The following is a 27,994-nucleotide window of genomic DNA, read 5'->3' on the forward strand; positions in this document are numbered from 1 at the left end:
TGCCTCTACCATGACTATATTTAATAAAGTTTTCTATAATTTAAAAGAAAATTTTTTATTGATTTGACTCTGATAACTCTCTCTAATAAAGCAAACCCAAATAAATGTCTCTAAAATCCACCTCTAATAAAGCTAATAAAACTTCCTCTAATAAAGCTATCTCTAGTAAACTTTTCTCTATTAAAGCTGTCTAATAAAACTGTTTAATAAAGCGACCTCTTATGTAGCTGCCTGATAAAGATATTTCTTATAAGGCTATCTAATAAAGCAATCTTTAATAAAACTATCTCATAAAGCTATCTCTATTAAAGCTATCTCTAATTAAGGTATCTCTAATAAAGCTCTCTCTCATAAAGCTGTCTCTAATAAAGCTCTCTCTAATAAAGCTCTCTCTAATAAAGCTGTCTCTAACAAAGCTGTCTCTAACAAAGCTGTCTCTACTAAAGCTGTCTCTAATAAAGCTATCTCTAATAAAGCTATCTCTAATAAAGCTGTCTCTACTAAAGCTGTCTCTACTAAAGCTATCTCTAATAAAGCTCTATCTACTAAAGCTGTCTCTAATAAAGCTGTCTCTAATAAAGCTCTCTCTACTAAAGCTATCTCTAATAAAGCTCTATCTACTAAAGCTGTCTCTAATAAAGCTATCTCTAATAAAGCTATCTCTAATAAAGCTCTCTCTAATAAAGCTATCTCTAATAAAGCTCTCTCTAATAAAGCTGTCTCTAATAAACCCGCCTCTATATGTAAACCCTGCATGTACGTATTCCCTCATGTTCGTGTATACTTTCGTGATCGTAACTGTATCCTCCCCTTCCTTACATGTCTTCCTTTGGTGGACCCGTATACGCACATAACCTTGGATGCCCATGTGCACACTCTCCCGTCCCGTGTGTAAGTGTACCTCCTACCTGTGTACGTCCTCATGCCACGTACACACACACACACACACACACACACACACACACACACACACACACACGCACATACGTCAGCGTGTGTACGTTTCGATGCTCATGATTACCTCAACATTATCAGATTTTCTTTTTACTTTTTTTTTTTTTTTTTGATACCTCAGAGCACGTTTTCCAGCCGTATGTATTTCCTGGTTTGGGCATTTTTCCTGTACCAAATATCTAAACCCTTCTAATTCCTTCTAATCAGATCTAAACCCCTCTAAGTTGTCTAAGTTTGTTTGTATTAGACGTGTAATTTCACCATAAAACCACTAAGCACTTCACAGACTAAATTTAAGTCCTTTCACATTAACCTGGCCCAGATTTTCGTCCTTTCGTACCCTATTGCACCTAGACCAGAGGCAGAAAAAGACTCTATAACGTCTCAGCACCCTTTCCGTAGCACTTCTTCGTGACAGCATCATATTCCTGTGTTAATCTATTGCCACAACTCGGCATTCAAGACGGAGGGATGGAAGTTTTAGTCCAAGTTAGAGTGAGAAAAATATATTGATTAAAAAAAAAAATGTGATAAAGTTGACTATTACGGAGACTTGTTTAGTGTAAGAAGTAATGATGATCTTTTGTATATATGGCCTTGTTTTTTAGTTTTATATATCAGATTTATAATTCCCTGTCTCTTGAGTATTTACAGTCAGTAGTTCCTTTTCACCTTCTCGAAATCTTCTCAGAATTAAAGAAGACCTTGGGAAACTGTATATCTCTATTATGGCAACAGTGACCAGTGACCTTTCCCTGAGTGGCATCATATCAACAGTAACCCCAACCATCCCTCGGATGTAAGCCTTTATGGGCCACATCCATTTGGAGCGCTTTAACCCTCTATACCACCAGGCATTCATTTGATGATATGGTTACCACCCAGAGTAGTAAATGGTTCTCGGGGTTACAAAAGGAACAATTTGCTATTTGCGTCAATGAATCAGAGCAAAAGCTCGCTGATAGTCCCCTGTGAGCACCGTGTCTAGCATTCCACATTTCTCATTCCTCTCAGAACATCAAACAGTATTTTCCCTTCCCTACTCGTGTGTGTGTGTGTGTGTGTGTGTGTGTGTGTGTGTGTGAGAGAGAGAGAGAGAGAGAGAGATTCAGTACTATCACAGCCAAAAGCTCACCGACAACTTACCAGCACCATGTCCTCCATTCTATATTTCTCATTTCCTCCTCAGATCACAGAAAATACCTTTCCTCTTCTTGCTTATTTCTTTCATATTTCCGTCACATACCGTCACGTAAAAACATATCCCGTAACACCTTCCAGCGTCACAGGTAAAAGGGAAATATCGCCTAATATTTAATCGTCATAATCCAGTTGCGGAGAAAACCTTAAATCAACCACGAACGATAAATAGTGGAACAGTGAGCAATAACTTTTGAAACCCAGTATGTGAAAGCTTGGACACTTCAGAATATCATGTCAGTGTTTCAGAATTTTTCGTCTAAAAAGGTGGAACGATATTTTTGTCCGCGACTGTACCTTATTTTTTTTTTTCTCTCTCTCTTTTAATATTTCTTTTTGTCTTTGCTTTTTCCTCCCAGCATGAAAGTCCTCAGTGTTGCATGCCTCTCTCTCTCTCTCTCTCTCTCTCTCTCTCTCTCTCTGGTCAGCAACTCTACCGTTCGCTCCAACCTGCTGAGGACGCAAGAGGTTGTACAAATTAAAGTTCTTATTATTTTTTTTATAGACGTGATCTTTGTACCTGGTAAGGTGAGATGGGACTTGATCGGACAGGTGTACAGTACGTGAGAGGTGTATTAAGCGTGGCATTGGAGCTCCGTGGCATTGTTTCATTAGCGATTTATTTTACCTACTGCATCTTGATAATCACTCGTATGCTAGTCTATTTTTATATCGATGAATTTTGCATTGGTCGTATGTTACTTATTTCATTTTTGATATTGATAAAGATTGCATCGGTAACATAAGGTGCGATGGCAGAATAAATCGCTCAGGAACAGACGTCACGAAATCTCTAAATGCGACCTTAAGAGGGGTGGAGGACAGGTGGAACGCTCAAGATGCTCAAGACACGCATTTCTCTCTCTCTCTCTCTCTCTCTCTCTCTCTCTCTCTCTCTCTCTCTCTCTCTCTCTCTCTCTCTCTCTCTCTCATCTAAATAAACTTTTCCGGCGCCTCTAACATGCTAAAGGGCATAATATCACGGACTCAGAACACTACAATCCTTGGCTAGAGCGTTTTCCACCTGCCCCCGGACCCCACCATGTATTATTTAGCGTCTGGTCTGTAGTGGTTGTCTTTACTGCTAGTTTTCCTGTTTCTGTGCCGCTTCTGTGCATCGTCCAGCCAGTACAGTATCGCCAGTGCAGTGATTTGATGTACAGTCTTGTGCTAGAGTGGTCTTTGTGCAGTCTCTGTGTACCTTGATGTTCTATACTTCTTTAGGTAGAGGTTAGTCTGGAAATGAACCTTAAATTAGTCCTTAGTTGACATGCGAGATATTCAGCACTTAAATTTAACAGTTTTAAGATCCCCGGCCTCTCTCAAAATGAACTTAGTTGAGTTAGTGATTTTTAAAGGATACTGTGATGGTTTTAAGATCCAGAATAATTATAACTTCAAAGTGCACACGGACTTAAAGAAAACAGTATAATAACTATATATATATTTTCCTGTTCGCCTACCTTATCCTTTGTGTGTAATTCAAGGTACAGACTTCAGGTGACATGAAGCAGTTACACCCACACCCACACCCACACCCACGACACCCACATCTGCACCAACACCCACAAAACCCCACACTCGCAACAACCCATACACACACACACACACACACACACACACACACACACACACAAACACACACACACACACACACACACACACACACACACACACACACACATTCACACCAACACTCACAACATAGACACACACAATACTCTCACCCACACCCAAATCCACAACGCCCACACCCACACACACACACACACACACACACACACACACACACACACACACACAACACACAACACAGAGCTCCGTGTAATCTTTGTATGTGGTGCTATGTTGCTGGTGTCTGTGCAGGTGTTTGTGCAGGTGAGTCTGATGTGTCGCCTCTACCCCCCAGCAGGCGACGGAGTACGTGTTCACGGACATGCAGAGCCCCAGCCGCCACGAACACGCCCAGGAATGCTACACCACCACGCACAAGAGAGCCAACGCCCTCCTGCAGTGGTTTGATACGGTGAGACGCCCTTTGTAAAAAAAAAAAAAAAATCTTGTGCCTTTTTTTTAGAACGAGAGAGAGAGAGATGAAAAGACACGTACAAGAACATCTCAAAGCCTAAGCAAACATCCCAGAAAAATATCGCTAAATGCTAACAAAGAGCTCCAGACTTAGCCAGAAAATCGCTATATTGACAACGCTGCAACCCACCCGCCAAGCCACCCACTTCCGCTGCCTAAGCCACTTCAGTCCCCTTCCCCGAATTCTCATGTATAATCCTCGGAGACCAGGGTTATTCATCTTGCAGCAGTAATGGCATTTGCAGGGAAGCGTTGAAGAATGATGAATGAAGTGAGTGGAGAGAGGGTGTAGAAGTGACGTGGATGAGTGCATGAGAAGAGTGGGTGAGAGAAGAGTGAGGTGGATCTAGGAAGGAGGAGGGTTTGTAATAGTAATAGTTTATGTATGACACGCGCGAAGAATGACGAAGAATGAACTGAATGGAGAGAGGATATAGAATTGGCATTGATAGGAGAATGAGGAGAAGTAGACCAAGAATGAGGTGGAACAACGAGAAGGAAGAGTGATTTGTGCCAGTGTGAGTGCAAAAATATTCTCTCCAATACCCTCACTAAGAGAGGTTCCCTAAGCTAAGTACAGTCGTGTTTTGGCAGCGAGAATAAACAAGGACAAGCTTACTAGATGTGTGTGGTGTGGTGTGGTGTGATACGGTGTGATGTGTGGTGGTGTGGTGTGTTGTGTGGTGTGGTGTGATGTGATGTGTTGTGTGATGTAATGTGGTACGATGTGGCTTCTCTCAAATCACAAAAGTCTACGGGAATGAAGCACCTCTTTTCCAAATATAGTGTGTGAGAGAGAGAGAGAGAGAGAGAGAGAGAGAGCCGAACCTAGAAATACTCCGGCATCTTAAAACAGGCCAGGGTTTTTCTAAGAGGGTAAACTAAGATTTTTCCTAAGCCTTCAAGATTAGACGTTTTAATAAGGTAAGTAAAATTTCCCGCAGGTACCAATAATTCTGAGTCCATAGGCTTTGTGTTAAACCTCCTACCTGTGATTTGATTTACACCTTTAGGAAATTAGGAACGTGGTAGAGATTTAGCCCAGATCACACATTACTTTAGATATTAATAAAGTAAAATTCCCCACTGGCAGCAAGAATAAAGGGAAATCAAGGGTATTTTTTTTTTAAGCAAAGAAGGAGGAACCCAAGGCCAGTCGTGGGAGGTTAATCAGATCGTAGGGAGGATAATTGAAACTTAATTAAAATGATCGAGAATGATTAACCTGAGTTTGAGGTTATTGGCAATGAGAGACTGTGTGGGCCGGATGATTGGATCGGTGTGTGTGTGTGTGTGTGTGTGTGTGTGTGTGTGTGTGTGTGTGTGTGAGAGAGAGAGAGAGAGAGAGAGAGAATTTGAATGCGTTTGTATTGAGGTTGATGTATGGACGTGTGTGTGTGTGTGTGTGTGTGTGTGTGTGTGTGTGTGTGTGTGTGTGTGTGTGTGTGTGTGTGTGTGTGAGAGAGAGAGAGAGAGAGAGAGAGAGAGAGAGAGAGAGGATATGAATGTGTTTGTATTGACGTTGATGTATGTACGTGTGTGTGTGTGTGTGTGTGTGTGTGTGTGTGTGTGTGAGAGAGAGAGAGAGAGAGAGAGAGAGAGAGACAGGATATGAATGTATTTGTATTGACGTTGATGTATGTACGTGTGTGTGTGTGTGTGTGTGTGTGTGTGTGTGTGTAATTCGATGCATGTGATTACCGAACTAATAGCATCGTTAATATTAATAACACTGCGCTGCCAACATCAGCTACACACTTGCGAAACTAGACCAACAGGTATGTGTGTGTGTGTGTGTGTGTGTGTGTGTGTGTGTGTGTGTGTGTGTGTGCGGAGCCAGAATCATCCAGAGAGAGAGAGAGAGAGAGAGAGAGGGGGGGGAGGACGAGGTGGTGAAATAAGGTGTGAGAGTACCTGAGTCAGAGACGGACTAGGAGAGTGAATGAAAGTGAAGTGGCTTGAGGAGAAGAAGAGGAAGCCTGAGAAGTCGGTGGAGATTGCGTGAGAAACTAACTAGGAGAGCATCGAAGAAATAGAGGAAGTGGAAAGATAGCGTATGAGAGACTAACTAGGAGAGTATCGGAGAGTTGGAGAAGAAGATGGAGACTCAGAAGGCGAAGAGATCAAGGGGACAAGGGTGGACTGTCATGGCAAGGGGTCGTTACTGAGTAGGGACAAAAATTTCAGTAGTTATTATTTTCATGACCCGTTCTTTATCACAATACATCCACTCACTCACATACACACATAGGTCTACAATAAACACGTACACATACACACGAGCATATAGACACATACAAACACACATGCACACATAAAAAGATGTTTATGTACCCTTCCATATATATACTGGCAAATACTTAAACACATACACACGAACAAACATATACTTCCAGACACATACTCACAGATGTGTAATTTAAGACACACACACACACACACACACACACACACACACACACACACACACACACACACACACACACACACACACACACACACACACACACACACACACACACACACACACACACACACACACACACACACACACACACACACACACACACACACACACACACACACACACACACACACACACACACACACACAAGTACATATATCGGGCCAAAAGTTGTGCGTGACATCAGTACACTTTCACTGACCTACCCAATGCACAGCGAAAGATGGGATGATGTGAGGTTAGGTTTAGGTCACTTTGGGTAGGGTTTAGTTGTACTAGGTCATCTTAAGCTGGGTTGGATTCAGCTCGATTAGGTATACACGGATAAGGTTTGACTGGGTTAGAATACGTCGGTTTACATATGTTTAGGTTGGGTAATATTTGGTTGGGTTAGGCTGGGTTAGGATTGGTTGGATTAAGTCATTCTAGGCTTGGCTGGGTTTGGTTAGGTTAGGTATGGTTAGTTTAAGTGAGAATGGGTGAGATTAGGTCAATTCAGATATGGCTAGGCTGCGTTAGGTTAGATTAGGTTAGGTGCTTTGTAAGGCTGGAGTACTTTAGGTTAGGTATGGGCAGGTTACGTGAGATTATCTGAACTGGGTTCGATTAAGCTACATTAGGTGAGAGTAGGTCTGCTTTAATTCTGTTTAGATGTGGTTAGATTAGATTATTAGAGGTTAGGTTGAAATGCTTCAGTTTAGGTTAGGCTGGGATCAATTACCTCAACACAGGCGTCGCTCTGTCTGTTTATCTATCACTATACATCCTCCTTTATTACAACAGGTCTAAACTAAAAAATAGATAGATAGATAGACAGATAAATTAATAGATAAAAAAATAGAAATTGTGGAGATAATTTTTCAACATCAGTGATATACGACCAAAATCAAAATCGTCCCTAAATAGCAAAAGTAAATAAAAAAAAAGAAAATAAAAATAAAAAATAATAAAATGAAATAGAAAATAAAATAAAAAGTGTTATTGTTCCAGAGAATTCCTTTGAAAATTAAATTTATGTATTGTGCAACGTGAACAGAATTGATTTGTGCAACAGGCCTGAAGTGCGTTGTTGCAAGGACTCTAAATAATGCGGGTTCTGGCACACTTTTGCAATCTGAGAATGTTGCATAAATGAACTGAACTGGAACGAATTGCTGCATGCGAGGCTAGTGTGTGAGGAGGAAGGAAGGGGTGCTTGTGTGTGTGTGTGTGTGTGTGTGTGTGAGAGAGAGAGAGAGAGAGAGAGAGAGAGAGATGATATGGATGTGTTTGTTATGAGGTGAAGGTATGTTCGTGTGTGTGTGTGTGTGTGTGTGTGTGTGTGTGTGTGTGTTGCAAGGTAAAAATCTAACATATATTGCCTTGCAGGTGATCAACACAACCATCATGAAGGACTTAAATGACATCAACGAGAAGGTCAAGGCCAAGACGCTGGAGCTGAGAAGGGAGAGGGTCAGACTCATCCAAGAAAAGGTACTCTCTCTCTCTCTCTCTCTCTCTCTCTCTCTCTCTCTCTCTCTCTCTCTCTCTCTCTCTCTCTCTCTCTCTCTCTCTCTCTCTCTCTCTCTCTCTCTCTCTCTCTCATATTATATAGAGAAAGTGTTTTGCTTCCAGACACTCCGAAACATAATACCTCCACCAGCATATCAGATTTCTGTACTTTCCTACCTGCCTGCCTACCTACCTACCTACCAGTCAATAACTCGCCCCGTTACGTCCTCAGCAACTTACTTCCCTAACCTACCTTCCTACCAGTCTATGTTAGTACTTATTCTACCTATCTGTCTACCAACCAACCAATCTCCCCATCTACTTACCATCCTACCTACTTACCTACCTACCTCCGTACCTACCTACCAACTTGAGCTGCCGAGAGTCTACTATTTTATACATTTATCGGCCTGTTTACCTACTTACCTACCTACTTACATCCACACATCAATAAATCACCTTCTCACTCATCATCCTACCTCTTCATCAACCTCTCAATCTACCCATAACTCAACCCCTCGCCAACTAACCTACCTATCTACCTACCCACCCATTTACCTACTTACCTACCTACCTACTTACCTACGTGTCAGTCAGTTTCATGCCTCCTTACCCACTTAGCAAATCTACCCACCATCCATCTAAATATCCAGCCTACCTACCAACCAACCAACCTACCTACCTACCTGCCTACCTACCTACCACCCTTCAGGTACGTGAACTGTGGGGCACGGACATAGAACTGGACTCGACCCTACGTACACACGACATAGACTTGGAGCAGCTGTCACGTGCCCAGCTGACGGAGGGGGAGGTGGTGAAGCTAGATGGTGGAGATGTGAGTATTACCTGTCGTCTTACCTGTTGTTACCTGTTATGTTACCTGTTGTGTTACCTGTTGCCTTACCTGTTGTCCTATCTTTTGTGTTACCTGTTATTACCTTTTGTGTTACCTGTTGTCTTACCTGTTGTGTTACCTGTTGTTTTGCCTGTTGTGTTACCTGTTGTCTAACCTGTTGTTTTACCTGTTATGTACCGCTGTAACCCTTTCCCATAACTCTATTATCTCATGTACCACCTCTCCCGTAACCCTATATCCTCACGTACCATCCTCCCTGTTTCTGTACCGCTCTAAGTACCATCCTCCCTGCTACTGTACCGCTCTAAGTACCATCCTCCCTGCTACTGTACCGCTCCAAGTACCATCCTCCCTGCTACTGTACCGCCCCAAGTACCATCCTCCCTGCTACCGTACCGCTCCAAGTACCATCCTCCCTGCTACTGTACCGCTCCAAGTACCATCCTCCCTGCTACTGTACCGCTCCAAGTACCATCCCCCCTGCTTCTGTACCGCTCTAAGTACCCTTGTTGTACCGGCAGCTTGAGAGTGAGAGGGCCGGTACGCCTCCCCTCCTGAGTCAAGATGAGTTGGCTCCAGTCCCGTCTAACACCGTCATCTTCGGCAATATGTATGATCATTACCAGAGTGAGTAGACTGGGTGTGTGTGTCTGTCTGTTAGTTATTAGGTGGCACTGTGTTAGTGGTGGTGGTGGTGATAGTAATAGTAGTAGTAGTAGATGTAGTAGTAGTGGAAATGATAATAATGATAATAATAATAATAATAATAATAATAATAATAATGATAATAATAATAATAATAATAATTAAAAACAACAATAATAATAATAATAATAATAATAATAATAATGATAATAATAATGATAACAGTGGCAATAGTAATAGTAGTAGTCGTACTAGTAGCAGTGGTAATGATAATAATAATGAATAATAACAAGAATAATGACAATAATAATAGCAACAACAATAACAATCACAAAAAAAAAAAATAATAACACAAACCACATCAACCACCAACATCAACGAGAAGCCAACACATACAATAACCTCCACCCTCCCTCTCTCTCTCTCCCTCAGACCAGCTCAGCACCCTAGCGGCTCAGCACCAGGAGGAGATGCAGCAGTTCATGAGGGAGCAGGAGACCAACGCCCGCCGCATCAACGAGAATCTCCAGAACAAGCTGATGGCCAGGAGACAGAGGAGGGCGAGGATCAAGGTGGAGGAGGCACAGAAGTCGGCACTAGCGTCTTAGAACTTGTCGTGGAGCTTGGATCATACCGATATACTGAGATTTTTAACTTCTACTGCTACTTCTGCTGCTACTACTGGTGCTACTGCTACTTCTGCTTCTACTGTTACTACTACTACTACTACTACTACTACTACTACTACTGCTACTACTACTACTACTGTCATCTCTCTCTTTTCATACCCCTTTTCATACTGATCTTTTTTTTCTACTACTACTACTACTACTACAACTACTACTACTACTACTTCTACTACTACTACTACTACTACTACTACTACTACTACTACTACTACTGCTATTACTACTACCACGACTACAACCACCACAACAATTCCTCCTCCTCCTCTTCCTCTTCCTCCTCCTTCGTCTCTTCCTCCTCCTCCTCCTACTTTTCCTATTCCTCCTCCTCCTTCTCTTTCTCCTCATCCTCCATCTACTACTACTACTACTACTACTACTACTACTACTGCTACTACTACTACTACTACTGCTACTACTACTACTACTACTACTACTACTACTACTGCTGCTGCTGCTGCTGCTGCTGCTGCTACTACTACTACTACTACTACTACTGCTACTACTACTACTACTACTACTACAAACACTTAGTTAACTACCCAAACATAACCACTCGGCTACCACCATCTCAACTACAGCCTCCACCACTACCACAACTACCACCACCACGACTACCACAACAACGAAAATTGGAGAAGGGAAAAATATTGTTTATGAAAGGTAAGCAGTCATATTATTATTATTATTATTATTATTATTATTATTATTATTCTCTCTCTCTCTCTCTCTCTCTCTCTCTCTCTCTCTCTCTCTCTCTCTCTCTCTCTCTCTCAAACAACAGAGTAAGAGAGAGTCATTATAAACAGAGTAAATGAAAATAAATAAAATTATATTAACGGGTAAATAATAATAAGTAACCATTAAGTAGATATTAAACAGAATGATAATAATAATAATAATAATAATAATTAGAAATTAACATATAAGTAGTAAGGGGTAGATATTAACGAACAGATTAAGTACTAACATCCACATAACTTTCAGATTGTGGGCTGTCTCCACTTACCTCCACCCCTCCACTTCGCCACCTCGTCTCTCCACCCCTCCACCGCATCTCTCCACCGCTCCATCTTGTCTCTCCACGCCTCCACCTCGCCTCTCCACGCCTCCACCTCGTCTCTCCACCCCTCCACCGCATCTCTCCACCGCTCCATCTTGTCTCTCCACGCCTCCACCTCGCCTCTCCACGCCTCCATCTCGTCTCTCCACCCCTCCACCTAGTCTCTCCACCCCTCCACCTAGTCTCTCCACCTCTCCGCCTCGTCTCTCCACCCCACCACATCACACTAACTTGGCCCAGATTTTCGTCCTTTGGCGGAAAAGAGGTGACACTAAGACACTGCATCTTTTCCACAGCACTTTTTCGTGACTAGCATCATATTCTAGTGTTATCTAATGCTACAACTCAGGATTCAAGATGGAGAGATGGCAATTTTAGGCCAAGTTAGAGTAAAAAGAGTATAGCATGCCTGACAGGGAATATTGCTGTGGAGGGGTCTTGCTGTGGAGGAGTCTTGCTGTGGAGGAGTCTTGCTGTGGAGGGGTCTTGCTGTGGAGGAGTCTTGCTGTGGAGGGGTCTTGCTGTGGAGGAGTCTTGCTGTGGAGGAGTCTTGCTGTGGAGGAGTCTTGCTGTGGAGGGGTCTTGCTGTGGAGGAGTCTTGCTGTGGAGGGGTCTTGCTGTGGAAGAGTCTTGCTGTGGAGGAGTCTTGCTGTGGAAGAGTCTTGCTGTGGAGGAGTCTTGCTGTGGAGGAGTCTTGCTGTGAAGGAGTCTTGCTGTGGAGGGGTCTTGCTGTGGAGGGGTCTTGCTGTGGAGGAGTCTTGCTGTGGAGGAGTCTTGCTGTGAAGGAGTCTTGCTGTGGAGGGGTCTTGCTGTGGAGGGGTCTTGCTGTGGAGGGGTCTTGCTGTGAAGGAGTCTTGCTGTGGAGGGGTCTTGCTGTGGAGGAGTCTTGCTGTGGAGGAGTCTTGCTGTGGAGGGGTCTTGCTGTGGAGGAGTCTTGCTGTGGAGGGGTCTTGCTGTGGAGGAGTCTTGCTGTGGAGGGGTCTTGCTGTGGAGGAGTCTTGCTGTGGAGGAGTCTTGCTGTGGAGGAGTCTTGCTGTGGAGGGGTCTTGCTGTGGAGGGGTCTTGCTGTGGAGGAGTCTTGCTGTGGAGGGGTCTTGCTGTGGAGGGGTCTTGCTGTGGAGGAGTCTTGCTGTGGAGGGGTTTTGCTGTGGAGGAGTCTTGCTGTGAAGGGGTTTTGCTGTGGAGGAGTCTTGCTGTGGAGGGGTCTTGCTGTGGAGGAGTCTTGCTGTGGAGGAGTCTTGCTGTGGAGGAGTCTTGCTGTGGAGGGGTCTTGCTGTGGAGGATAGTTTTATTTACCTTTTCTTCCCAATGTTACTTTTATTATTATTATTATTATTATTATTATTATTATTATTATTATTATTTTGTGAGGAGAGATTGCCGAGTGAACGTTGCTTTGTGGGAATATTTACAGACTGTCTTCGCCACTTCCCACAATTATACACCTTCGCCCTTTCCCAAAATTCATCGTACCTTCTGTGTGTATAATTCTGTATATGAACGATCTTATCTGAGAATGTATCCAAGTTTTACCCTTTCCCAAAATTTATGACACATTTTTTTCTATATATCTCGTACCCTGTGAACGATATTATTGAAAAACCTATTGATCTTCGCCGTTTTCCATAATGCATGGCACTTGTGTATACTGTAATTCTCTATGTGAACGATGTTATGTGAAAACGTATGCAGTCTTTCACCGCTTCCCAGAATTCTTGGCACTCCTTTCACGCCTTATCTCTTCGGTCAATGGGTCGTATTTATGTGGCTTTGAAGAGTACCCTAACGCCTCTTCCATAGCGATTTATCTTACATATTAGTCCTCCTCCTCCTCCTATGTGTTATTAAAGTGATATAAATGAACGCAAGAGAGAGAGTAATATGCAGCCTAAATCGCTCAGGAAAAAGTGTTAAGAATCAGTCACTAAGAATTCGTGCTAGATTTAAGATGCACTGCCCTATTTTTACCCCTTCAGTACGATGACGTCTTTAATTCTCTCTCTCTCTCTCTCTCTCTCTCTCTCTCTCTCTCTCTCTCTCTCTCTCTCTCTCTCTCTTCTCCCCTAGCTACTTTTTCTCCCCCACCTCCTCCCCCTCCTCCTCCTCGCCCTCACCATCTCCTCCTTCCCCCCCACCACCTTCTCCCCGACCCCCTCCTTCCCCCCACCTCCTCCTCTTCTCCCCCACACCCTCCTTCACCCCCACCATCTCCTCCCCCACCTCCTCCTTCTCCCCATACCCTCCTTCCCCCCACCTCCTCCTTCTCCCCATACCCTCCTTCCCCCCACCTCCTCCTTCTCCCTCACCTCCTCCCCCATCTCCCTCTCTTTCTTCCCATCCACCAAGCTGCCTCCAGACGATTTTACTCAGTGGATTTAAGGAAAGTATTCTCGGCGGCTTGGGAGGCTGCGTAACACCTCTTCCGTAGCGATTTATTTTGCTTATTACACTTTAACTTTCCTTTATGTGTTATGTGTATTGCTTTAATGTCAAGGTTTGCTTTAACAACATGAGAGGATGGTCAGTGTAATGTGCAGACTCAGTCAATATGGAACGGGTGTTAGGAAATAATAATAATAATAATAATGATGATGGTGATAATGCTGATGATAATGATGATGACGGTGATGATGATGCTAACAATAATAATAATAATAATAATAATAATAATAATAATGATAATAACAATAACAAATTAATAATAATAATAAAATAACTAAATAAAAAATAAATATATACACTTCAAAAAACAGCAAAAATCGTCCATAATCACCTGAATAAAATCTTCTGAAACAAGGACGAAAGGAAACAGTGACGTCAGCGTAGTGAAAGGAAAGCACCTCCGTTTTCTATAAAGCTCGGTGTAACTATTTTATTTACTACCCTAATATAGAAAAAAAAAAAAACATTGAATAGTCTCGTCAATCCTGTGATAAAGAAATGCCGTCCTGGTGTTGTGTGCTGATGTGGTGTTATGTTGTGGTGTGGTGTTATGTTGTGGTATTATGTGGTGTTATGGTGTGGTGTTATGTTGTGGTGATGGCGTGTGATGGCCCATTGATGTGGTGTGGTATGTTCGAGTGTTGGGCTACGTGTGTGAGTGTGTGTGTGTGTGTGTGTATGTGTGTGTGTGTGTGTGTGTGTGTGTGTGTGTGTGTGCTGTAATTTGTTCTGCAGTGGTGTGGTGAGTGATACAGCACCTCCCAGCACAGCACAGTACAGCACAGCACCTCCCAGCACAGCACAGCACAACACAGCACCTCCCAGCACAGCACAGAACAGCACAGCACAAGACAGCTGGGCCTTCTCCTGTAATAACCGTTCTCTCTTGTGGTAAGGAAGTAAAAAGGGCAGTATTAGGCGAGTATTTGGAGAATGCGTAACACCTTTTCCTTAGCGATTTATTCTTCACATCAAAACCCCTAGATTCTCTCATAATGAAGGGGTTTAAGGGAGCCTACTAAGCCCAGGAGAAAGCAATTTTTAGATATTGGTAGCATACAAGAAATTACAAATGTGCCTTGTGCAGAATAAGTTTGTGAGAAGATGTTAAGGAGCCTCTCAGTTCAGTGGGGATAAAACTCATTGTGAATTTAGAGGCAAAGGTAGTGAAGTGATACTGAAGTGTTTTGATCCCTTTAGGAAGTGTTGATTAAGGTGAAGAGTCTTAGAAATAGCGGGGAACAGGGTGACGTGGAGGCGATTTGTTTGTGGCCACCCCGTATGAGGGATTAAGGCGTCTGACAATAGATAGATAGATAGTCTTAGATGGAGGAGACGTAGCTGGTATGCTGACTAAGAAGTGTAGTTGGTCAAAAACTTGCCATCTCTCCGTCTTGAGGTATACCCTTTTCACTCTAACTTGGCCTAAAAATACTGTCATCTCTCCACCTTGAATGCTGAGCTGTAACAATGGATTAACACTAGAGTAAGATGCTAGTCACGAAGAAGAGCAATGGCAAGTCACCCACACATCCCCTACCTAACCCTTACCTCCCATGTCGTAACCCACACACCTCCATCCTCGGCGTCTCAGATTAGTATATTGTATCACTAGCTTTTTTTTTTTATAGCATTCTAGCTCTAATATACAGCTGTCTCTACGTGCCTGGCTCTAAAATTCAATCACACACTAATCCATCTCTAAACCTAAGCTCTAATTTCCCTTGGTGCCTTAGACTAGAGCATAACGCTGGATTAGGTCATATTTATAGCCGTCTCTATGTGCCAGGTACGATTGAATTATACACTAAGAAAAGATTGCTCTAACTCTCAGCTCTGTTCCTCATGGCTCTATCTTCGTTCAGTTTTATTACTCCATGTCACTCTATCATTAACGTATATCTATTAAAATAAATCTCTATATGGCAGGTACAAAGTCATATTCGTGTACTTGAAAATACCTCTCCTTTCCACACTTGGGACGGTATTCTCATTAAGGAAGCTCCCTAACACCTTTTCCTAAGCGATTTATTTTCTTTATAACACCTTACTCGTTGGTTTATGAAGCTCCCTGACACCTTTTCCTAAGCAATTTATTTTCTTTATTACACCTTACTCTTTGGTTAATGAAGCTCCCTAACCCCTTTTCCTAGGCGATTTATTTTCTTTATTACACCCTACTCGTCGGTTATTGATGCTTCCTAACACCTTTTCCTAGGCGATTTATTTATTAAACCTTACTGTCCTCCTCTGTGCTACATAAATCCTTTCAATATCACCAGACTCTGCAAAAACAACATACAAAAATAAATCGTTGAGGGAAAGGTGCTAGGGAGTCTCTTTACCCTATTTTCTGTATTTATAACTATTTTTGGCTCCTAGTCTCGTCGGATAAAGATATTCCCTAACACCTCTTCCTTAGCGATTTATTTTTGGATATGGATGGTTAATATCCTTTTGTGAGTCATTTTTGCAGAGTATGGCTATGTTAGAAGGATTTATATAATGCAGCATAGGGCAGCAAGATGTAGTGAGCTAAACAAATCGCTCATGAAAAGGAGTAACGGGAAAAAATCACTGTTATGTGGACCCCAAATTGCGTCTTTTTTTTTTTCTTTTTTTTTTTTCACATCGATAAGTGCTGCCTAACACATTTTCCTTAGCGGTTTATTTTTGCATACAGCTCATTAATAATCCCTTGTGTGTTATTGAAGCTGGCACTGTACCCAGGCTCGTATTGTGAGCGGTATGGAGGCCTTCGTAGCGCCGTTTTGATAGCGACTTATTTCACCTATTGCATCTTCATCTTTTTCTTTTTCTGTGGTATTTGTATGTATTTCTAGTATCACCATAATTTACATCATTTACATACAAGAGATAATAAGGTGTAATATGCAAAATAAATCGCTTAACAAGAAGTGCTACTATGTCCTCTGTCATCTGGAATAAGGGCCATAATATTGTATTGTAAGTGGCTTCAGGACCGTAACACCTTCTCCTTAGCGCTTTATTCTTTACTAATGAAAACAATGGAGGTGATGATGATGATGATGATAATAATAATAATAATAATAATAATAATAATAATAATAATAGGAATACACTAGAGAATGCTTAGACGTAATATGCAATATAAATAGCTAAGGGAAAGATGCTAGAGAGATTACAATGAGATTCACAATCGGAAACATAGTGTCGTATACCAAGAGAATTAAGAGATTTCTTAGCAACTCCACCTTAGCGATTTATTTTTTGCATTACTCCCCCTTACATCTCTTTTCTATAATATTGATGTAAACTAGGTCGAGATTTAAGCGATATAGATAGCATATTGAACGTTAAGGTACGGTACGGAAAATAAGTCGCCAAGGAAAAGGAGTTGCGAAGAATCCATTGAGGGTTGTAGATAATTAATCGTAAAATTAATATACCCCCCCCCCCACACACACACACACGGGACAGGAAAGTGTTCAAACCCCTTGTGCCTTACTGATAAAATTTCTTCTCTTTTAAAATAGGAAGTTGATGTTATGGATAGATATAATAATAATAATAATGATAATAATAATAATAATACAAGGTGGTCCATGAATAGCGCAGTACTAAAAACTCATATTTCACGTGTTTTGGGGAGGGCTCATTCTGCTGGTGTGGGCGTGGGGGTGGCAGTGGGAGTAAGAAACGAATAAAATGATGCAGGGTAGAGGCTGATAACAGTGATCGAGCCGTCCACAGATCACACGAAAAAAAAAAAAAGTGAAAGGAAAGTGCTATATATGGACCACCCTGCCTCTCAACCCCTTCAGCCCGAGGACGTCATATATATATATATATATATATATATATATATATATATATATATATATATATATATATATATATATATATATATTTATTTATTTATTGGTGTTTCCAGATGAGTTTTGAAAAGTTTTTTTGGAGAGTGTTTTTTGACTCTCTCTCTCTCTCTCTCTCTCTCTCTCTAGTTTAGGGGGGAGGGTTCTTACCTCTCTCTCTAGTTTAGGGGGGAGGGTATTTAACTCTCTCTCTCTCTCTCTCTCTCTCTAGTTGAGGGGGGAGGGTTCTTACCTCTCTCTCTAGTTTAGGGGGGAGGGTATTTAACTCTCTCTCTCTCTCTCTCTCTAGTTTAGGTGGGAGGGTATTTAACTCTCTCTCTCTCTCTAGTTTAGGGGGGAGGGTTCTTACCTCTCTCTCTAGTTTAGGGGGGAGGGTATTTAACTCTCTCTCTCTCTCTCTCTCTAGTTTAGGGGGGAGGGTTCTCACCTCTCTCTCTAGTTTAGGGGGGAGGGTATTTAACTCTCTCTCTCTCTCTCTCTCTCTCTCTCTCTCTCGTCTGGAAACAGAAAAAAATACCTCAAAACCGTCATCGTCGTGAAGGGGTAGTGTTATCTCAAGAAATACAAAGATAAAGTAGTGATAAGCCTCATTTTTGTATCACTTATAGAGATACAGAAAATACAGCCTTGTGCCACTGAGAGAAATACAGAAATACATATTGATTTTAAGCCTGAGTTGTGTGTTATACGAGGGAAAAAATCTTGTGGGCTCCTGGCCTTGGGTTCCTTCTTTCTTGTATTAAAAAATCATACAGATATACATATGGTTGTTGAAAGTATACGTAAATACACAGAAATTACGGTTCAGTTATGTATTACGGAGAGAAATACGTAAATACATATTATTGTTGGTAAGTATACATAAGAATACACATTATTATTATTAAGTATACATAAAAATACATATCACTGTCATTAAGTATACATAAAAATATATATTATTGTCATTAAGTATACATAAGAATTCATATTATTAAGTATACATAAAAATACATTATTATTATTACGTATACATGAAAACACATTATTGTTAAGTATACATAAAAATACAAATTACAAAGTATACATAAAAGTATATATTGCTGTCATTACGTACACATAAACGTACATGTTACTGTTATTAAGTATACATACAGATACATAGTGCCTAAGTATACATGAATGCTTACTGTCTGTTATGTATACCGATAAAAATTCATAAAATACATATTGATATTAAGCCTCATACAGTTGTTATTTTTTCCTGTATTATTTTGAAAGATGTATTACGTATTTCATGTTTTTTTATTTTGTCACTTCACTCCGAGGATGCATTTATTCTGGTCTAAAATTGCCATCTCTCCATCTTAAAGTAAAGCTGAAAATATGATGCTAGTCACGAAGAAGTGCTATGGGAGGGTTGTAGAGCCGTAGTACTGACCATTTTAATTCAACGAAATTCTAGGCCAGGTTGAGATGAACGGAGTATATGTTGATCTCTCTCTCACTCTCTCTCTCTCTCTCTTCTCTCTCTCTGCTAAGGTTAGATATTTGACCTGGCCTTCGTTGACCCCCTAGCCACAAGAGGTCATACCCAGGCTGAATAATATCGTCTGAAGGCAGTAGTAGTAGTAGCAGTAGTAGTTGTAGTAGTAGCAGTAGTAGTAGTAGTAGCAGCAGCAGTAGTACCAGTGGTAGTAATAGTAGTAGTAGTTGTAGTAGCAATAGTAGCAGTAGTAGTAGTAGTAGTAGTAGTAGCAGATGGTTATTCTACTGTGGCCACCCCTCTCAGCATAAAGGCATCTGGATATAGGAAGAGACATAGAGGTACATTTCATCTCCTTCAGAACGATGGAGCCTGGTGGTCTAGTGGTGTTGTGGCATCACTCCAGCAGATCTGGAATAGCGTATGTGGCAGGAACCAATGCTCACACCTATATGCCCGGAGATGATGATGATGATAATAATAATAATAATAATAATAATAACAACATCAAAAACAACAACAACAATAATAATAATAATAATAATAATAATAATAATAATAATAATAATAATAATAATGATAATAAAAACAACTACACCAATAATAATAATAATAATAATAATAATAATCCATCCATTTAATAATAATGATAATAATAAAAATGATAGTAATAATAATGACAGGTTTTTAGTTACCCTTGAAATCTCGTTTTCTCCAAAATGTTATTTGTAGAAAATGGGTTAGTACTTGGAAGAAAGGGGAGACCTAAAGCAATTAACATGACTACTGTATTCAGCGCTAAGTATAACAATGATAATAAAATAATAATAATAATAATAATAATAATAATAATAATAAGGGACGCTCACCATCCACTCACTCAATGTAGTGCTGCTTTGGTTGTCTGCTTTTTCCTCTTTTCCTTCCTTCCTCTTCCGTCTTTCTTTCTTTCATTTTTTCCTCTTCCTTCCGCCTATGGGTGACTCTACACTGAGTGGCAAGCCAAATGGTTTCCTGTACACCAGGAAACCATTTACTACGCTGGGTAGTAACCATATAACCAAATTATGGCGCCTGGTGATTTAGTGGATAATTAAGGTGCTCCAGTCGGATTGAGCATGTGTAGGTTTATATCAAAGGGGTGGTTGGGGTTTATTGCTAATGTTATACCACTCAGGGATGAGTGAGGCTGGTCACTCTCATCTTAAATGTCAGGACCAACTTGCCTAGCCCTGGGCTCCTTCGCTCCTCATGGGACAACGTAGGATTGGATGATGGATGGATGAATGGATGGATAATAATAATAATAATAATAATAATAATAATGAAAGAATATTGCAAAACATTAAGACAAGCCGTGAAAAAATGAAGTCATGTACAGTAATGCAGTGAATCAGTCGGGTTGGCTTGGCTAGTGGCAGGGTTGCCAAGGTCGCGGTTTTCCCGCCAAATTGGGCTGGTTTGGAAGCTCTTCCGCGGGCAAATTATACCAGTCGCGGGTTGCGGTTTTTTGGGCTGGTTTGAAAACTGTCGCGGTTTTTTGGGCTAGTTTGGAGTTAAACCACATCACGACAAAATACTGAGAGAGAGAGAGGTTTAAACATACGGCGGAGAGAGAGAGAGCCTCTAATACTTCCATAGGGACCAGTGGGTGCAGCCCACGAGAGATCCAGAGCAGTTCTGGATAACTATATAACCATACAGATTCGTGCGGAGAGAGGGACTTCCAAGAATTAGGCCGTTTTGTTTTATCCCTGCTATCGTTGCCAGCAAGCAATGCCGCAGTAGAGAGGGGTTTCTTTCAATATAATTTAGTGAAAAGTAAATTAAGAAACACTGCAGCATGAGACAGTTAAATGTGTTGTAATGATTTCACATCAAACAAAATGATGTTAGCAAGTTTCACATATGACGTAATGTACACAAAAATGAACACAGTGATGATGATCATGAGTTAATTATATAAAACACTAATTTCGCATAATAAGAGGATTTTTAAAATAATTATTGGTGTTGGGCTACTTTTGGGCTGGTTTTCAGTTGGGTTTCCGCGGGTAGAGCTGGGTGTGACTTGGCAACCCTGGTTAGTGGTGGAGGCTGTTTTTCCTTGTGTGTGTGTGTGTGTGTGTGTGTGTGTGTGTGTGTGTGTGTGCGTGTTAAATCTGAGTCATGTCCATCGAGTGCACACATGGCCATCAACGCAGATAAGCAAAACTGATTTCACACACACACACACACACACACACACACACACACACACACACACACACACACACACACACACACACACACACACACACACACACACACACCGCTCGCTGGTGCAGTGGTAACGTTCTCGCTTGCCAACTGGTGGACGGGAGTTCGCGCCTCGCTCAGGTTGCGAAAAGTTTCACTGACGAAGTGGGTGGTTACTGTCCCCCTTGAGCAAGGGGACGGGTGTGTGCGTGTGTGAAGGTCACAGCCGTGCCCCTAGATCGGACTATATGAGCTCTCAGCTCCCTTCCCGGAGGGTAAAAGCTGACGATCACGACCATCAAGTGATCCTGACCGACCCGGTGAATTACACACACACACACACACACACACACACACACACCTGATCTGGACATAGAAGTACGTGTCTAAGGATTTTGTGTAAGAAATTGGCAGTAGATTAAACATTTCTATGAATATTTAATTTCGAAAAAAAAAAAAAATGGAAAATTTAAGTAGCCAGACCAAAGTTAAAATATCCAAAATCTAACTGAAAGTGAAGAGGAGGTTAATATATAGTCAGAATGATAATAATAATAATAATAATGATAATAATAATAATAATAATAATAATAATAATAATAATAATAATCTATCTATCTATTGCCAGACGCATTAATCCCATAAGGGGTGGCCATTTGACTTTGAGTTATTTGTTTTAAGGGGACGGGCACTAACCCTTCACCAACCCACTTGCTGACACGTAGGGAGCACGTACGGTTTGGTTATATGGTTACCACCCAGCACTGTAAATGGTTTCTTGGCTTTTTTTGGCATGTCACTCAATGTAAAGCCACCAGTAAAAGAAAGATAAGCAATAAGAAGTGACAGGAAAGATGGGAGAAATAGGAAGAGAGGAGGGCAGACACAGAAAAAGAATGATAAAGGCTAAGGAAGAAGTAGGCAGCACTACATCAAGTGAGTGGATGGTGGTCGCCTCCCCGATGTGGACTGAGCTGGGCGACCCTGGACTGTGACGTCACACCAAAACAAACGTAGCGTCAGCTCCTACATTGTAAGTGCCTTATTTACTTTTTTATTTTTTAAATAATTTACTCGCAAAATGTTACTGCCAGTTACTGAGGTGGGTATGAGGGGCTCAACTGTGTCTGGTTTCATCAGTAATGGGATCGTATTGCTGAAAATGAGAACAGGTTTACTGCTGACCAAATGATCAGTTTGAACTTTCAAGGCCGTCATTTTGTTTACGATCAGGTGGGGCACTGGGATGTTGCCATGGCAACAGGACAAGCCGATCCGAAACTGCTGGACTGTTTTGGTGTGACCCTTCTGGACCAGCAGTCCGCCTCTATTCTAATCCGATCCCATTGACCCCGCCAAAACAGGCCTCAAGATGAACCCGCGAAGCCCCAACGCGTCAGTCACCCTTTAACCGTGGATGGGGATACACGCAGTTGACAGCCTGCCTATCCCGTATAGGTGAATACAGGTAAGCAGGGACAGTGCTCATTAACTTTGACAGAGGCGAATGCCCTCAGATTATGATCATGGTGATGCTGCTGCTGCTGCTGATGATGATGATGATGAGCGTGTCACCTAAACTTCTAAAATGCTATCATCAACATCAATAAAATACCTGTCACATTTTTACGTATTTTCATATGACAAGAATCGTTAGAATTTAAGAACGGTTTGTGATTCTAGCATATATAAAGCTTCATTACGTCTCCCTTAACCCCTTCAAACAGGTGACTTTTTCTGTTGGTTTGGGGTGCATTAACAGTCCACTTTTTTGTTTAAGGAAGAAGGAACCAAAGGCCAGACTCCAGCAAATGTAGTTCTGATGCAAGCTGTTCGATCATGTAGGTTAGGATAGAAAACTGAGTTTAAAAAAAAAAAAATGTATAGAGGATGGCCCCTGGCACGAGACGTAACACAGGTCTTCTTCTGAATTATGCGGGGGGACAATTGGGATCTTGATTTATTCAGTTCTTGCTACCTCCAGACGATTATTATTATTATTATTATTATTATTATTATTACTGTGATTATTGTTATTATTATTATTATTATTTTATTATTATTATTATTATTATTATTATTATTATTATTATCATTATTATTATTATTATTATTATTATTGTGATTATTATCATTATTATTATTATCATTGTCATTAATATTAAGCTGTACTTGTAGTCGTAGTAGTAGTAGTAGTAGTAGTGGTAGTATTTTACCCATGTTAGAGATAGGCACATTTCTTCATGTTAGGAGAGGCGTCTAACGATTAAGGGGTAAGGAAGACGAGAGAGAGAGAGAGAGAGAGAGAGAGAGAGAGAGAGAGAGAGAGAGAGAGGATGGGAAGGGGAGGCCTATGAGTGAGTGGGGTGAGAGGGAGAGGGAGACAGAATGAGGTGGAGGGACGGGGTGGAGGGCTATATGAATGACTGGCGTGAGATGGAGGGAGGGCAGTCTGATGGCGGAGGGCAGGGCGATGTGGGGGCGATTTGTCTGTGGCCACCCCTTATAGGATTAAGATAGATAGATTTATGGAGCACCTGTAGTTGTTAGATGTAATTAGCCTGCATGCCACGTTACAGAGTGCAGTCAGCAGCGATATAGAAAAGTCGGACGTGTTTGATCATCATATTTTTTTCAGAAATAAAATATGAAGTTATAAAAACGAATACTTTCACACCTTTACATTATCAGTTTTATTAATGAGACCCAAAGGTACCTGGTTATAGATAGACGGAGAGATAGACTGAGAGACAGACAGATAGATAGATTGCTAGATAGACAAATAGATGGATAGATGATTGCTTTTGAACACGCCCGTATCCAAAATTACTTTAGATCACGGTCGAAGCTCCCGTTTTCTATCGTCGCCTGGTTGAGTTGCCACTTAGGAATTAGATTTATATTTTCCGAACAGAGAGGCGTCCGACCACAAGGCAAATTTTTGATGAGGTGTTCAGTGCTGGCCGAGCTGTCGAGGTGGGAGGATGCCGACCGCTTCTCCGGGACATTTTTCTTCACTGACGGTAAATATATGTGTGGAAATTCGTAGTATGTTATTTTAAAAGAGGTTGATACGCGTGTGAGCCAATGTGGGTTATGTCGGGAGGATAGCTGTAAGAGGAGAGAGAGAGAGAGAGAGAGAGGTGGGGGCGTAAGAGAAAGGATGGGTGAGTGAGTGAGTGAGTAAATGAATGGGTGGGTGAGAGAGAGGGTGGGTGGGTGGGTGAATGGGATGATGGGGTAAGTGGGTGAATGAGTGAGTGGGTGGGTTAGAAACTGGGTGGGTGGGTGAGTCAGTGAGTGGGTGGGCCAGTGGGTGGATAAGTGAGAGTAACTCGGTCGGTGGGTGAGAGAGAGGGTAGGTGAGTGGGTGAATGGGTGGGAGTGGGTGGATGAATGGGCAGGTGGGTGATTGAATGGGTGAGAAAGTGTGTGGGTAAAGGGAGTGAGTGGATGGGTGGGTGAGTGGGGAGTGGGTGGATTAGAAAGCGTGAGAGGGCGGAGGGGTGAGAGAGTGAGTGGATGGATGCGTGAGAATGTGTGAGTGGGTGGGTGAGAGAGTGAGCGAGTGGGTGGGTTGGTGTGTGAATGGGTGGGTGGGTGGGTGTGTGATTGGGTAGAGGTGGGTGAGTGAGAGAATGAGTGGGTGGCAGGGTGAAAGAGTGGGTGGGTGGGTGGGTGGGAGGTGAGATTAAGTGGTGCGTGAGAGGGTGGGTGAGTGTGTGAGTGGGTGGGGATGTGTGAGAGAGGGTGGGTGGGTTAGTGAGAGACTGGGTGGGTGAGAGAGTGAGGTGGGTGGCAGGGTGAAAGAGTGAGGGAGTGGGTGGGTGGGTAAGTGTGTGGGTGAGTAAGAGGTGAGTGATTGAGTGGGTATGTGGGTGCGTGAGGGGCGGGTGAGTGAGTGGGTGGGTGGTTGAGTGAATGTGTAAAAGAGTGAAAGAAATTTTGATATAGATCTGTTATTTTCTGCCATACGACCTGTTGAGAGAGACAGACAGACAGACAGACAGAATCTTAATATTGACCTGTAATTTTTGCCATAAGACGTGTAGACAGACTTAAACAGGACAGTAAAACAGGATCCTTTGGCGGGATTATGGACTTTGACCCTTAGTGAGATCTCGACAGAACCGTAAGTAGTGTGTCTGTCTGTCTATCTGTGTGTGTCATTGTCTGTGTGTCTGTCCGTGTCTGTCTGTCTGTGTAAAGGTACTCGTAGGTAAGGGAGGGGGTTGGGATGGGGAAGGTGGGGTTCTGGGGGCTTCCTTTCACGTCTAGCTTATTGTTGTGGTGTGTGTGTGTGTGTGTGTGTGTGTGTGTGTGTGTGTGTGTGTGTGTGTGTGTGTGTGTGCTCTAGTGCTTCTTACTCCTCCCTGTCTTTACCTTTTATATGCTTTGATCTTTTTCTGTCTTTGTAGAGTGAGCGGGGTAGAAAGGGAAGTAGAAGAGCGAGTGAGCGAGCTGGAGATGGCGACAGCTCACTGCAGTAAACTTTCACAGATATGTGTAACTTGTTCATTCTAGATTAATATACTTAGATAATACTTGAACTATTTTGCGATATAACACTTAAATCTTTGGTATATAGTTTTAATATACTTTGAGGCAACACTACGTCCTCCCAGAGTAACCCTACTTGTTGCCGTCACAGCTACTGATGTACTTTGTAAATATGATTGTAAACGCGAACACTTGTAAGAAAATAAAGAGAATAAAACAATAACGTGTGTAATAAGTTTATTTGACCTTTTATGATATGATTGCAAAAAATGTGAATTACAATAACAAGTGTGTTGGCGGAGGGTTAGTGCCCCTCCCAGTAAAAAAAACAACTCGAAGACAAACGACCACCCTTTACGGGATTATGGCGTCTGGCAATAGACTGATAGATAAACAAGAAAATACAGACTTAGATGGAACCAACATGAGGAACTAGAGCTGCACATGAACTCTTGGAACACAAAAATCCATACTTCAACTTAGAAATTTTCCGAGACACTACAGCCTGGCATAAAGTCTAGGGAACAAAAACCCATCCTTCAACTTGTAAACATTGTGGAGTCCAGCAGATCTTTTTAGGAATGCCAAAGACTCAAAATTCGCTTTAGGATTTTTTTTAAAGACCATTTAGGACTGGGTAACAGAGCTACGGATATAAAACCAAACATGATGATGATGATGATGATGATGATGATGATGATTATACGTTAGTGTGGGTATAGCAAATGCTTTGAATATTCCCACTACTTTTAAATAGGTAAAATAGATAGATAGGTGGACAGCGATAGAGATGGAGATAGATATAGACAGATAATACAGATAGATAGAGAGAAGGGGGGAGTAACCAAATAACCCACTCAGGGGGTAACAGGACTGTGAGGCCACCCTATAAATTCAAACATTATTTTTTTTTATCATGGCAGGTAAATCAAAACGACAAACGAAAATAGATTTATTTTTTATTTTTATTTTTACACACATAAAAGTCAAATAAAGTAACCCCTTGAGTCCGTTTTCTTTAACACCAACAGACGATTTGACAATAGTAGTGAAGGGGTTAATGAGGGCTATACATAACCCCTCCAGTTCCATAGCACTTCTTCGTGACTAGCATTACATTACCGTCAAATAGCCCAAGTGGCTCAGGTGATTCCCTAACACCTCTTCCTCAGTGACTTAGGCTGCACATTACACTTCAGTATCTAATTGTTTTTAACGGAGACAAAAAAAAACGTTTCCTCCTGTATAATACTAATACAGTGACTCTATATCCTTTCCATAGCACTTCTTCGTGACTATCACTAATGTATAACGTTAAATATTGTAAGTGGCCGCTCCAGATTGTGTGATACATTCTCCTTTGCGAATTAATATGCACATCACACTTTAGTATCCCCTTGTTTATTACTTACACCATATAAGAAAATACAGTAGAAGTTCCAGACACATACTAACAGGTGGTGTGGTGGAGGGGTTGGTAGAAGAGTGGCGTAGTCAGAGGGAGGACTTGAGTTCAAGTCTCTGCTGGAACATAAGGTTTTAAGCGGGGTGGAGTACTCTTGTCCTTACTGACCGAAAATAAAATACAGTAGAAGTTCCAGACGCTATATCAATAGGACCATGGTGGCAGAGTGAGTAGAGAGACAGTAGGCTGATTTACAGGACCCGGGTTCGATTCCAGGGTAATAGAGGTATATTTAACAGATGTGGTAGGAGGATTTGCATAGCAGACTCTCCTTACATACTTTCATGTACACACACTTCGCATGTACACAGACAAACACACCTGCCAGAAACACCACACAGGGGGCTTATGCACAAACCACGGGGGGTGCAAAGGAGGGAGTTTTATCTGGAAGTCCCATAAAGCCATGGCTTGACTGGACATTTATATAAAATCCCCCTCTATTACACCCTGCATTCTTGTGCATAAGCCCCTTATGTGGTATTTCTGGTGGGTGTGGCTGTCTGTGTATATGTGCATTGTGTGTACATGGTAGTATGTTAGGAGAGTCTGCAATGCAAACCCTTCTGCCTTATCT

At 41.7% G+C, this 27,994-nt stretch overlaps 1 protein-coding gene across 1 annotated transcript in view; it reads left to right on the forward strand.

The window, feature by feature from the left end:
- The window catches only part of LOC145409281 (uncharacterized), a 74,032-nt gene extending 63,723 nt beyond the window's left edge, over nucleotides 1–10,309 (forward strand). Inside the window, exons 10-14 of the mRNA XM_080279760.1 lie at nucleotides 4,067–4,180; nucleotides 8,075–8,179; nucleotides 8,910–9,035; nucleotides 9,578–9,683; nucleotides 10,134–10,309. Of these exons, the coding sequence (XP_080135886.1) occupies nucleotides 4,067–4,180; nucleotides 8,075–8,179; nucleotides 8,910–9,035; nucleotides 9,578–9,683; nucleotides 10,134–10,309 (627 nt within the window). The remainder of the gene's footprint in view (nucleotides 1–4,066; nucleotides 4,181–8,074; nucleotides 8,180–8,909; nucleotides 9,036–9,577; nucleotides 9,684–10,133) is intronic.
- Nucleotides 10,310–27,994: the final 17,685 nt, after the last annotated feature.

Source organism: Coenobita brevimanus, chromosome 80 (assembly GCF_032717465.1).
Source record: "Coenobita brevimanus isolate Jiangsu-jjx chromosome 80, ASM3271746v2, whole genome shotgun sequence".
NCBI lineage: Eukaryota > Metazoa > Arthropoda > Malacostraca > Decapoda > Coenobitidae > Coenobita > Coenobita brevimanus.